We start from the raw sequence: 11,913 nt of genomic DNA on the forward strand, positions 1-11,913 counted from the left end.
TTTTGGGGTCCCCTGACCCCCCATTCCCCCCCCCCAAATACATTAATCCCCGGGGGGGGGGTGTCACAAAGGTGTTCATAAACCTATAACGATCCATAAGCGCCTCTGTAAGTTCAAGGGGGGGCTTGGCTATTCCCCATCAATTTTGGGGTTCCCTGACTCCCCCTTTTTTTTTTTTTTTTTTTTTAATTCCCCCCCCCGCCAGGAAAAGCCGTAGGTTCAGTAGGGGGTTACATCGCCGGCAGCGCTACCTTGGTGGACGCCGTGAGATCTTTGGGGGCCGGATTTATTTTTACCACAGCGTTACCCCCCGCCGTAGCCGCGGGGGCTTTGGCTTCCTTTAAAAATTTTGGGGGGGCCCGAGGGGGGGTCGTTGAGACGCACCCACCAACGTCACGCCAAACACCTTCGCCTCCTCCTCAAAGACCGTGGCTTGCCCGTCGTCCTTGTCCCAGCCACATCGTCCCCGTTTTGGTAAAATTTGGGGCTGTAAAAGTATAATTTTTTTTTTTTTTTTTTTTTTGGGGGGGGGGGGAGGAATTCTATGGAAATTTTGGGGTGCCCTGACCCTCCCTCTATAAAATATTTGGCGCCAGGGAGGCGCATACGAGGATCTGGGGGGGTCTGGGGGGTTCGGGGGGGGTTCGGGGGGGGGTGTGGGGTAATTTTGGTTTTGGGGGTCCAAGTGAGGGTTTTTGGGGGTCCCTGACCCCCCCATTTTCCCCCAAAAAATATATTTTAGCATCGGGGTGGGGGGGGGAACATATAAGGGTCTATAGGGGGCTGTGGGGATCCATAAGGGTCTGGGGGGGTTCAGGGGGGGTTTGGGGGGATCCGAGGGGGATTTTGGGGGTTCAGGGGGATTTTTGGGTCCCCTGACCCCCCCATTTTCCCCCAAAAAAATACTTTGGGCACCGGGGGGGTCATACAATAATCTATAGGGGTCTATGGGGATCCGTAAGGGTCTATGGGGGTCCTCAGGGGTCTGGGGGGGTTCAGGGGGGGTTGGAGTTAATTTGGGGGGTTCAGGGGGGATTTTGAGGTCCCCTGACCCCCCCATTTCCCCCAAAAAATTACTTTGGGCACCGGGGGGGTCGTGTAAGCATCTATAGGGGTCTATGAGGATCCATAAGGGTCTGGGGGGGTTCAAGGGGGGTTTGGGGATCCAAGGGGGATTTTGGGGGTTCAGGGGGGGATTTTGGGGTCCCCTGACCCCCCCTTTCCCCCCCAAAAAAATGTTTGGGGGCACCAGGGGGGTGTTGGGGGGGTGGGGTGGGGTGTACAAGCATCTATAGAGGCCTATGAGGATCCATAGGGGTCGGGGGGGGGGGTGTCAGGGTTTTTGGGGTCTCCCAGGTGGATTTTTGGGGTGATTCTTTGTCTTTTTGGGGGTGCAGGTGGGTGACGCCGAGGCCAACACCCGCCTGAGCCGCCTGTTGCTGGAGGACCACGGGCTGTACGTTCAGGCCATCAACCACCCCACGGTCCCCCGGGGGCGGGAGGTGCTGAGGTTGGCGCCCACCCCCCACCACAGCCCCCCCATGATGGAGAATTTGGCTGGTGGGTTGTTTGGGGGGGTCATGGGGGGGTTTTGAGGGGATCTGGGGGGATTTGGGGGGGTCATGGGGGGGGTTTGGGGAGGATGGGAGGGGTTTGGGGGGGATCTGGGGGGGTTTTGGGGGGGTCATAGGGGGGTTGAGGGGGATGTGGGGGGGTTTGGGGGGACCTGGGGGACCTTGGGGGGGTCATGGGGGGGTTTTGGGGGGGATGTGGGGGGGTTGGGGGTCATGGGAGGGTTTGGGGGGTTGGGGGGTCATGGGGGGTTTTGAGGGAATGTGGGGGGTTTGGGGGGGTCATGGGGGGGTTTGAGGGGATCTGGGGGGATTTGGGGGGTCATGGGGGGGGTTGGAGGGATCTGGGGTTTTTGGGGGGGTCATAGGGGGGTTGAGGGGGATGTGGGGGTGTTTGGGGGGACCTGGGGGGGCTTGGGGGGGTCATGGGGGGGTTTTGGGGGGATGGGGGGGGTTTTGGGGGGGTCATGGGGGGGGTACATGGAGAAGTTTGGGGGGGGGACACAGTGCTGGTAGCCGGGGGGGGGCGGGGACAACAACACACAGAGCAACCCCCAGGGATGGAGTTTGGGGGGGTCCCTGTGTCCCCCTTTAACCCCCCCCCCGTGTGTGTCTGTGTCCCCCCCCAGACCGCCTGTCGCAGTGTTGGGGGGCCCTGGGTCTCCCCCGAGAAGCCCCCCCGGGTCCCTCCTGCTCCTCCTGTCACCGGCCCCTCCACTTCACCCTCATGAGCGACTGGGAACGGCAACACTTCCAGCCCGGGGGGGTCCCCGTCATGGCCTGACCCCCCCCCCCAAAAAAAAACACCCCCAAAAAACCCCCAGAAACACCCACCCCCCCCCAAAACTCCTGCTTCCTCCCAGTGCTCCCAGTTCCGGCCAATAAACCATTATGGGGGTGACTGGGGGACTCTGGGTCATTCTTTTTTTGCCGGGGGGGGGGCCCTGGGGGATGTGTGGGCCCCCCCCTCAAAAAAAAGCCCCAAAATTCAGCCCCCCCACCCCAAAAAAACCCCAAAATATCCACACCCCCTCCCCAAACTCCTGCCTCCTCCCAGTGCTCCCAGTTCCGGCCAATAAACCATTATGGGGGTGACTGGGGACTCTGGGTCGTTCTTTTTTTGCCGGGGGGGGGGGCCCTGGGGGATGTGTGGGCCCCCCCCCTCAAAAAAAAGCCCCAAAATTCAGCCCCTCCACCCCAAAAAACCCCCAGAAATATCCACACCCCCCTCCCCAAACCCCTTCCTCCTCCCAGTTCTCCCAGTTCCAGCCAATAAACCATTATGGGTGTAACCCTGGGCAAGTTTTTTTCCGGGGGGGCCCCCTGAGGTACCTGTGGGGGCCCCCCCCTTCGAATTTCCCCCCCCCGGACCCCCTGGGGCGGGTGGAGGCACACCCCCCCCCCCTTATCAAGATTTTTGGGGAATGAGGAAGGAATTTATGAGCCACTCCCCCCCCCCCCCGGAAAAAAAGGGGGGGCCCCCCACCCCCCCCAATATGTAGGGCCCCCCCCGCACCTTATGACGTCACATCGCAGTGGGGGGGCCCCCCCTATGCTGAGACCTGGGGGTAAAAATAAGGGGGGGGGGGTGGACACCTGCGTGGCCTGAGGGTAAAAAGGGGGGGGGGGGGGGGCGTTTCCCAGTGGCTCCCACCCCCTCCCAGTTTGCCCAGTTTCCCCGTGGCCTCTCCCAGTGCTGCCAGGGAGCGGCTTTGCTGGGGTGACTGGGAAGTGGGGGCCAACTGCGACCCCCCCCCCCCCCCCCCCAAAAATATCCAACAAACCCCGAAGCTCGGGAACGCCCCAACGGCTCATGGAGGTACGAGGGGGGGGGCTTTACACCCCCTTACCCCACCCTTACACCCCCCTTACCACCCTTACAACCCCCTTTCACCCCTTTAAATCCCCTTTCCCCATCTTACACCCCCCTTACACCCCTTTACACCCCTTAAACCCCCTTACACTTCTCTTACACCCCTTACACCCCCTTAAATCCCCTTACACCCCCTTACACCCCCATTACACCCGCTTACCTCTCCTTACACCCCCTTACACGCCTTTACACTCCCCCTTACACCCCCCTTACACCCATTTACACCACCTTACACCCCCTTACCGCCCATTACACGCCTTTACACTTGCCGCCCTTACACCTCCATACCCCCCTTACACCTCTCTTACACCCTCTTACACCCCTTTACACTCCCCATTGCACCCCACTTTAGCCAAATCCCTCCCTCACACCCCCTTACACCCTCCTTACACCCCCTTACACCCCCTAATACACCTTTATGCTCCCCCTTACACCCCCTTTACCCAAATCCCGCCCTTACACCCCCTTACACCCCACTTACACCCTCTTACACTCCCCCTTAACCCCCCCTTTACCCATATCCCCCCTTACACCCCCTTACACCCCCCTTACACCCCCTAATACCCCTTCATGCTCCCCCTTCCACCCCCTTTGCCCAAATCCCGCCCTTACACCCCATTACACCCTCCTTACACCCCATTACACCCCCAATATACCTTTATGCTCCCCCTTACACCCCCCTTTACCCAAATCCCACCCTCACACCCCTTTACACCCCCTTACACCCCCTTACACCCCCTAATACCCTTCATGCTCCCCCTTACACCCCCCTTTGCCCAAATCCCGCCCTTACACCCCCTTACACCCTCCTTACACCCCCTAATACCCCTTCATGCTCCCCCTTACACCCCCCTTTGCCCAAATCCCGCCCTTACACCCCTTACACCCCCTTACACCCCTAATACCCCTTCATGCTCCCCCTTACACCCCCCTTTGCCCAAATCCCGCCCTTACACCCCCTTACACCCCCTTACACCCCCTTCCACCCCGTCTCCACCCCCCTAACCCCCTCCCCATCTCCCCACAGCCCCCCACTCCCCCCCCGCCCACCCCTTGGCCCCCCCGCGACGCCGCCCTGGCAGCGGCCGAAGTCGCCATCTTGGCCCTCGTCCTCGCCTTGGCCTTGGGGGCAACGCCTTGGTCCTTACACCCCCTTACACCCCCTTACACCCCCTTACACCCCCTTACACCCCCTTACACTCCTTTACACCCCCTAATACCCCTTCATGCTCCCCCTTACACCCCCCTTTACCCAAATCCCGCCCTTACACCCCACTTACACCCTCTTACACTCCCCCTTAAGCCCCCCTATACCCATACCCCCCTTACCCCCCCTTACACCCCCTTACACCCCCTTACACCCCCTTATACCCCTTTATGCTCCCCCTTACACCCCCTTACACCCCCTTACACCCCCCTTACACTCCTTTACACCCCCAAATACCTCTTTATGCTCCCCATTTACACCCCCCTTTACCCAAATCCCGCCCTCACACCCCCTTACACCCCCTTACTCCTTTACACCCCCTAATACCCCTTCATGCTCCCCTTACACCCCCCTTTGCCCAAATCCCCTCCTCACACCCCCTTACACCCCCTTACACCCCACTTACACCCCCTAATACCCCTTTATGCTCCCCCTTACACCCCCCCTTTACCCAAATCCCGCCCTCACACCCCCTTACACCCCCTTACACTCCTTTACACCCCCTAATACCCCTTCATGCTCCCCCTTACACCCCCCTTTGCCCAAATCCCCTCCTCACACCCCCTTACACCCCCTTACACCCCCCTTACACCCCCTAATACCCCTTTATGCTCCCCCTTACACCCCCCTTTACCCAAATCCCGCCCTCACACCCCCTTACACCCCCTTACACCCCCTTACACCCCCTAATACCCCTTCATGCTCCTCCTTACACCCCCCTTTGCCCAAATCCCGCCCTTACACCCCCTTACACCCCCTTACACTCCTTTACACCCCCTAATACCCCTTCATGCTCCCCCTTACACCCCCCTTTGCCCAAATCCCCTCCTTACACCCCCTTACACCCTCCTTACACCCCATTACACCCCCAATATACCTTTATGCTCTCCCTTACACCACCCTTTACCCAAATCCCGCCCTCACACCCCCTTACACCCCCTTACACCCCCCTTACACCCCCTAATACCCCTTTATACTCCCCCTTCCACCCCCCTTTGCCCAAATCCCGCCCTTACACCCCCTTACACCCCCTTACACCCCCTTCCACCCCATCTCCACCCCCCTAACCCCCTCCCCATCTCCCCACAGCCCCCCACTCCCCCCCCGCCCACCCCTTGGCCCCCCCGCGACGCCGCCCTGGCAGCGGCCGAAGTCGCCATCTTGGCCCTCGTCCTCGCCTTGGCCTTGGGGGGCAACGCCTTGGTCCTTTGGGCCTTGAGCCCCCGCGGCGCCAGGCCCGGGGCGGGGGCCCCTTCCCGCCGCCCGGCGCCGCCGTTACGCCGTTACCTCCGACACCTCAGCGTGGCCGACCTGGGGGTGGCGGGGGGCCAGGTGCTCCCCCAACTCCTCTGGGACGTCACCGACCGCTTCCGGGGTCCCGACGTCCTCTGTCGCCTCACCAAGTACCTCCAGGGCGTCGCCATGTTTGCCCCGGCCTACGTGGCGGTAGCCATGGCCTACGATCGCCATCGGGCTATCTGTAGGCCTTTGGGGAGCGCGGGGGGGGGGACGACGACGAGGAAGAGGGGGAAGAGGTTGGCGGGGTGCTGGGGGTGGGGACGGGGGGGTACTGGGGGTACTGGGGATACTGGGGAGAGGGTGAGGAGACCGGTTGGGTGCTGGGGGTGGGGGTGTGGGGATGATGGGGGTACTGGGGATACTGGGGAGAGGGTGAGGAGACCGGTTGGGTGCTGGAGGTGGGGGTGTGGGGATGATGGGGGTACTGGGGATACTGGGGAGAGGGTGAGGAGACCGGTTGGGTGCTGGGGATGGAGGCGTGAGGACACTGGGGATACTGGGGATAGAGCAAAGAAACCAGTTGGGTGCTGGGGACAGGGACACGGGGACACTGGGGATACTGGGGACAGAGCAACGAGACCAGTTGGGTGCTGGGGGTGGGGGCGTGGGGATGCTGGGGGTACTGGGGATACTGGGAATAGGGTACAAGGACCAGTTGGGTGCTGGGGACAGAGACATGGGGACACTGGGGACACTGGGGACAGGGCAAGGAGACCAGTTGGGTGCTGGGGGTGGAGGTGTGGGGACACTGGGGATACTGGGGACACTGGAAAGGGGGTACAGGAACCAGTTGGGTGCTGGGAACAGGGACATGGGGACACTGGGGACACTGGGGACAGGGCGAGGAGACCAGTTGGGTGCTGGGGATGGAGGCGTGGGGACACTGGGGACACTGGGAATGGCCCGTGGGGACACGTCGGGTGCTGGGGATGGAGCTGTGGGGACACTGGGGACACTGGGGACGGCCCGTGTGGCCCCAGCGGGTGTTGGGGACACGGGGACAGCGGGGATGGGGCTCAGGGCCGCAGGGACACTTGGGACGGCACGTGGGAACCCGCCGGGTGCTGGGGACAAGGGGACAGCGGGGACACGGAGTCCCCCCTGTGCCCCCCAGCGCCCCCCATGTCCCCAACACCCCGTGTCACCCCAGTGCCACCAAGTCCCAACGGCACCCCGATGTCCCCAACCCCCCCAATGTCCCCAACCCTCTGTGTCACCCCAATGTCCCCAACCCCTCCGATGTCCCCAACCCCTCTGATGTCCCCAACCTCCTGTGTCACCCCAGTGCCACCAAGTCCCAATGGCACCCCGATGTCCCCAACCCCCCCAATGTCCCCAACCCTCCGTGTCACCCCAATGCCGATGTCCTCGGGCCCCCGTGTCCCCCTGATGTCCCCGTCACCCCCTTCCTCCCCCCAGATACCCACGGGGTCCTTGTCACGGGCCACCACGGAGGAGGCTCCGGCCACCGTGGCGGGGGCTTGGGCCACCACGGGAGGGTCTCGGGCCACCAAGGGAGGGTCTTGGGACACTAAGGGGAGCTCTCAGGCCACCAAGGTTGGGTCTCGGGCCACTACGGGGTGGTCTTGGGCCAGCATAGGGTGGTCATGGGCCACCATAGGGTGGTCATGGGCCACCATGGGTTGGGCACAAGCCACCATAGGGTGGTCGCAAGCCACGACGGGGTGGTCTCAGGCCACTCTGGAGTGGTCTCGGGCCACCATGGGGTGGTCTTGGGCCACCATGACGTGCGCTCAAGCTACCGTGTGTTGGGCCCGGGCTACGGCGAGGTGGGCTCGGGCTGGCGTGGGGTGGGCTCGCTCGGCCGCCGGGTGGGCTCGCTCGGCCGTGGGATGGGCACGGGGCCGTTGGGATCCGTTGGCCACCGCTTGGACCTTGGCCTTGCTCTTTGGGTTGCCCCAAGTTGGGATTTTTGGGCAACGAGAAGTCGGGGCCGGCGAGGAGGATTGTTGGGCTACCTTCGTCCAACCGTGGGGAGCCCGGGCTTACGTCACCTGGGTGGCTTTGGCGGTGTTGGTGGCCCCGGCGGTGTTGCTGGGGGGGTTGCAGGTGGCGGTGACGCGAGCCCTGGGCCCGCGGGGACAACGGGGGACGTTGGGTCGGGCGCGGGCCAAGAGTCACCGGATGGCGCTGGTGGTCTTGGGGGTCTACGTGGGGTGCTGGGCCCCCTTCTTCTGCGCCCAACTGTGGGCGGTCTGGGACCCCCGGGCGCCCGTGGAAGGTGAGGGGACGTGGGGACACGGCGGGGGGACATTGGGGGGGGGACGTGGGGGCGCAGAAACATGGGGACATTGGGGACATGGAGGGGACATGGGAGGGACACGGGGACACGGGAGGGACATTGGGGGGACATGGGGACACGGGGGGATATGGGGGGACATGGAGGGGACAGGGGGGACATGGGGACACATGGGAAGGACATGGGGGGACATGGGGGCACGGTGGGGGACATGTGGGGACGTTGGGGGGACATGGGGACACGGTGGGGGACGTGGGGACATTGGGGGGACATGGGGACACAGAAACATGGGGACGTGGGGGGACATGGGGACAAGGGGGGATATGGGGGGACATGGAGGGGACATGAGAAGGACATGGGAGGGACATGGGGACACGGGGACACAGGGTGGGGATGTGTGGGGACATTGGGGCAACATTGGGGGGACATTGGGGGACATGGAGGGGACATGGGGGGTCAGGGGGACGTGTGGGGACATAGGGGGACATGGGGACACAGAAACATGGGGACATTGGGGACATGGGGGACATGGAGGGGACATGGGAGGGACATGGGGACACGGGAGGGACATTGGGGGGACATGGGGACACGGGAGGGACATTGGGGGACGTGGGGACGTGGGGACACGGCAGGGGACATGGAGGGGACATGGGGATGTGAGGACGTGGGGAGGGACGTGGAGGGACATTGGGGGGACATGGGGACACGGAAACATGGGGACAAAGGGGGACATGGGGGGACATGAGGGACATGGGAGGGACATGGGGACGTGGGGACATGGGGTTCAGCTGGGGACACGGGGACGTGGGGACAAAGACAACCCCAGGGTGACCCCAAGTGCCATTTGGTGACTCTGTGTGTGTCCCCATGCACTCCCATGTCCCCCCAATGTCCCCCCATGTCCTCAATGTCCCCCCATGTCCCCTCATATCCCCATATCACCATGTCCGCATACCCCCAACATCCCCCTCCATGTCCCCAATGTCCCACCCCATGTCCCCAACATCCCCTCCATGTCCCCAACGTCCCCCCCATGTCCCCAACATCCCCCTCCATGTCCCCAACATCCCCCCATGTCCCCAACGTCCCCCCCATGTCCCCAACATCCCCCTCCATGTCCCCAACGTCCCCCCCATGTCCCCAACATCCCCCTCCATGTCCCCAACATCGCCCCTCATGTCTCCAACACCCCCCCAATGTCCCAAACATCCCCCCCATGTCCCCAACGTCCCACCCCATGTCCCCAACACCCCCCCCAAATGTCCCCAATGTCCCCCCCTCAATGTCCCCAGGCCCGGCCTTCACCATCCTGATGCTCCTGGCCAGCCTGACCAGCTGCACCAACCCCTGGATTTACGCCGCCTTCAGCACCAGCCTGTCCCGGGCCATGGGCCGCATCCTCTGCCCCTGCCGACGGGGGCCTTCCTCCCCTCCCTCCTCCTCCTCCTCACGCCCCCAAAGCCTCGCACGAGGCCCTCGAGGCGCCGCCGTCAAATCGGACTGAAACCCCCCCCCCCCCCCCAAACTCTCTTTAAGACTCAACGGGAGTTGTAGAAAACCGGAAGTGAGAAACTCATCGATATTCATCGTTATTCTCCCCCCCCCCCCCCAATTATTCATGGATTTCACAGGAAAAACTCATCAATATTCGTCATTATTCCCCAAAACGATAAATGTAAAAACCCATCGATATTCACCATTAGGCGAAGAAATAATTAAGGCTTTTCCCGGAACTCATTAAAATATGTAAATGACCCTCTCGTACGTGTCGAAGTTATTGGGTAAAATTTGGGGGTCCTGCAGCGGGGGTCTTCATCATGGCGTCCCATCGTCTTCATCATGGTGTCCAATCGTCTTCATCATGGCGTCCCATTGTCTTCATCATGGCGTCCAATTGTCTTCATCATGGCATCCAATCATCTTCATCATGGCGTCCAATCGTCTTCATCATGGCGTCCCATTGTCTTCATCATGGCGTCCCATTGTCTTCATCATGGCGTCCAATCGTCTCCATCATGGCGTCCCATTGTCTTCATCATGGTGTCCCATCGTCTTCATCATGGCATCCAATCGTCCCCATCATGGCGTCCCATTGTCTTCATCATGGCGTCCCATTGTCTTCATCATGGCGTCCAATCGTCTTCATCATGGCATCCAATCGTCTCCATCATGGCGTCCCATTGTCTTCATCATGGCGTCCCATTGTCTTCATCATGGCGTCCAATCGTCTTCATCATGGCGTCCCATCGTCTTCATCATGGCATCCAATCGTCTTCATCATGGCGTCCCATCGTCTTCATCATGGCGTCCAATCGTCTTCATCATGGCTTCCAATTGTCTTCATCATGGCGTCCGATCATCTTCATCATGGCGTCCCATCGTCTTCATCATGGCGTCCAATCGTCTTCATCATGGCGTCCAATCGTCTTCATCATGGCTTCCAATTGTCTTCATCATGGCGTCCGATCATCTTCATCATGGCGTCCCATTGTCTTCATCATGGCGTCCAATCGTCTTCATCATGGCGTCCAATCGTCTTCATCATGGCGTCCCATCATCTTCATCATGGCGTCCCATCATCTTCATCATGGCGTCCAATTGTCTTCATCACGGTCTCCCATAGTCTTCCTCACGGTCTCCAACCATCTTCATCGTGGCGCCCGTAGTCTTCCTCACGGTCTCCAATCCCCTTCCTCCCAGCCTCCCACGCCCTTCCTCAGTGGCCGCGCTCTTCCTCCCGCCACCACCCTGCGGGTGCCCCCGGCCACTCGCCCTCTGTCCCCCCGGTGGCCATTTCCGGGGCTGGGTGGCCCCGACGGCTCTTTGTCCCCCCCCGGGGCCGGGCCGGGCCCCGCCGGGGGCGGTTGGCGGCTCCGAGTTAATCTGTCACCGATGTTCCCTCAGTCCCGGTTTCCATTAACCGCCAGGCCCAGGCCAGGGTGTGGTTTGGAATTTTTTATGAATAATTTGCATTTTTTATCAGTGATAACATCAGCAACCAACGGTAATTTAAATGGCTTAGAGAATAAATTTCATTTATGTAATTATTAACTTAGGATTGGCAACTAAACGGCTTTCAACTAAATACCTTTTAACCAAATACCCTTGAACTAACTACCCTTGAACTAACTACCCTTGAACTAATTACTCTTGAACTAACTACCCTTGAACTAATTACCCTTGAACTAACTACCCTTGAACTAACTACCCTTGGAGTAGGTCCTTCCTAACTAAATGCCTTACAACCAATTACTCTTGAACTAACTACCCTTGAACTAACTACCCTTGAACTAACTACCCTTGAACTAAGTCCTTCTTAACTAAATGCCTTACAACCAATTACTCTTGAACTAACTACCCTTGAACTAACTACCCTTGAACTAAGTCCTTCTTAACTAAATGCCTTACAACCAATTACTCTTGAACTAACTACCCTTGAACTAACTACCCTTGGAGTAAGTCCTTCCTAACTAAATGCCTTACAACTAATTACTCTTGAACTAGCTACCCTTGAACTAACTACCCTTGAACTAACTACCCTTGAACTAAGTCCTTCTTAACTAAATGCCTTACAACCAATCACTCTTGAACTAACTACCCTTGAACTAACTACCCTTGAACTAAGTTCCTTTTAACTAAATATCTTCCAACTAATTACTCCTGAACTACTCTTTAACTAACTACCCTTTACCTAACTACCCTT

General features: G+C 60.0%; 2 protein-coding genes across 2 annotated transcripts in view; both read left to right on the top strand.

The window, feature by feature from the left end:
• Positions 1 to 2,392, top strand: part of LOC141973000 (5-aminolevulinate synthase, erythroid-specific, mitochondrial-like) — a 3,883-nt gene extending 1,491 nt beyond the window's left edge. Inside the window, exons 2-4 of the mRNA XM_074931082.1 lie at positions 206 to 474; positions 1,398 to 1,560; positions 2,201 to 2,392. Coding sequence (XP_074787183.1) covers positions 206 to 474; positions 1,398 to 1,560; positions 2,201 to 2,355 — 587 coding nt within the window. The 3' untranslated portion in view covers positions 2,356 to 2,392. The remainder of the gene's footprint in view (positions 1 to 205; positions 475 to 1,397; positions 1,561 to 2,200) is intronic.
• Positions 2,393 to 3,384: 992 nt separating this feature from the next.
• On the top strand, positions 3,385 to 9,714 carry LOC141973001 (vasopressin V2 receptor-like). Its single transcript, XM_074931083.1, has 5 exons — positions 3,385 to 3,390; positions 4,472 to 4,573; positions 5,741 to 6,162; positions 7,816 to 8,192; positions 9,503 to 9,714. The coding sequence occupies exons 1-5, from the start codon at positions 3,385 to 3,387 to the stop codon at positions 9,712 to 9,714; spliced, it is 1,119 nt and encodes a 372-aa protein (XP_074787184.1).
• Positions 9,715 to 11,913: the final 2,199 nt, after the last annotated feature.

This window comes from Athene noctua, chromosome 39, assembly GCF_965140245.1.
Source record: "Athene noctua chromosome 39, bAthNoc1.hap1.1, whole genome shotgun sequence".
Taxonomy (NCBI): Eukaryota; Metazoa; Chordata; class Aves; order Strigiformes; family Strigidae; genus Athene; species Athene noctua.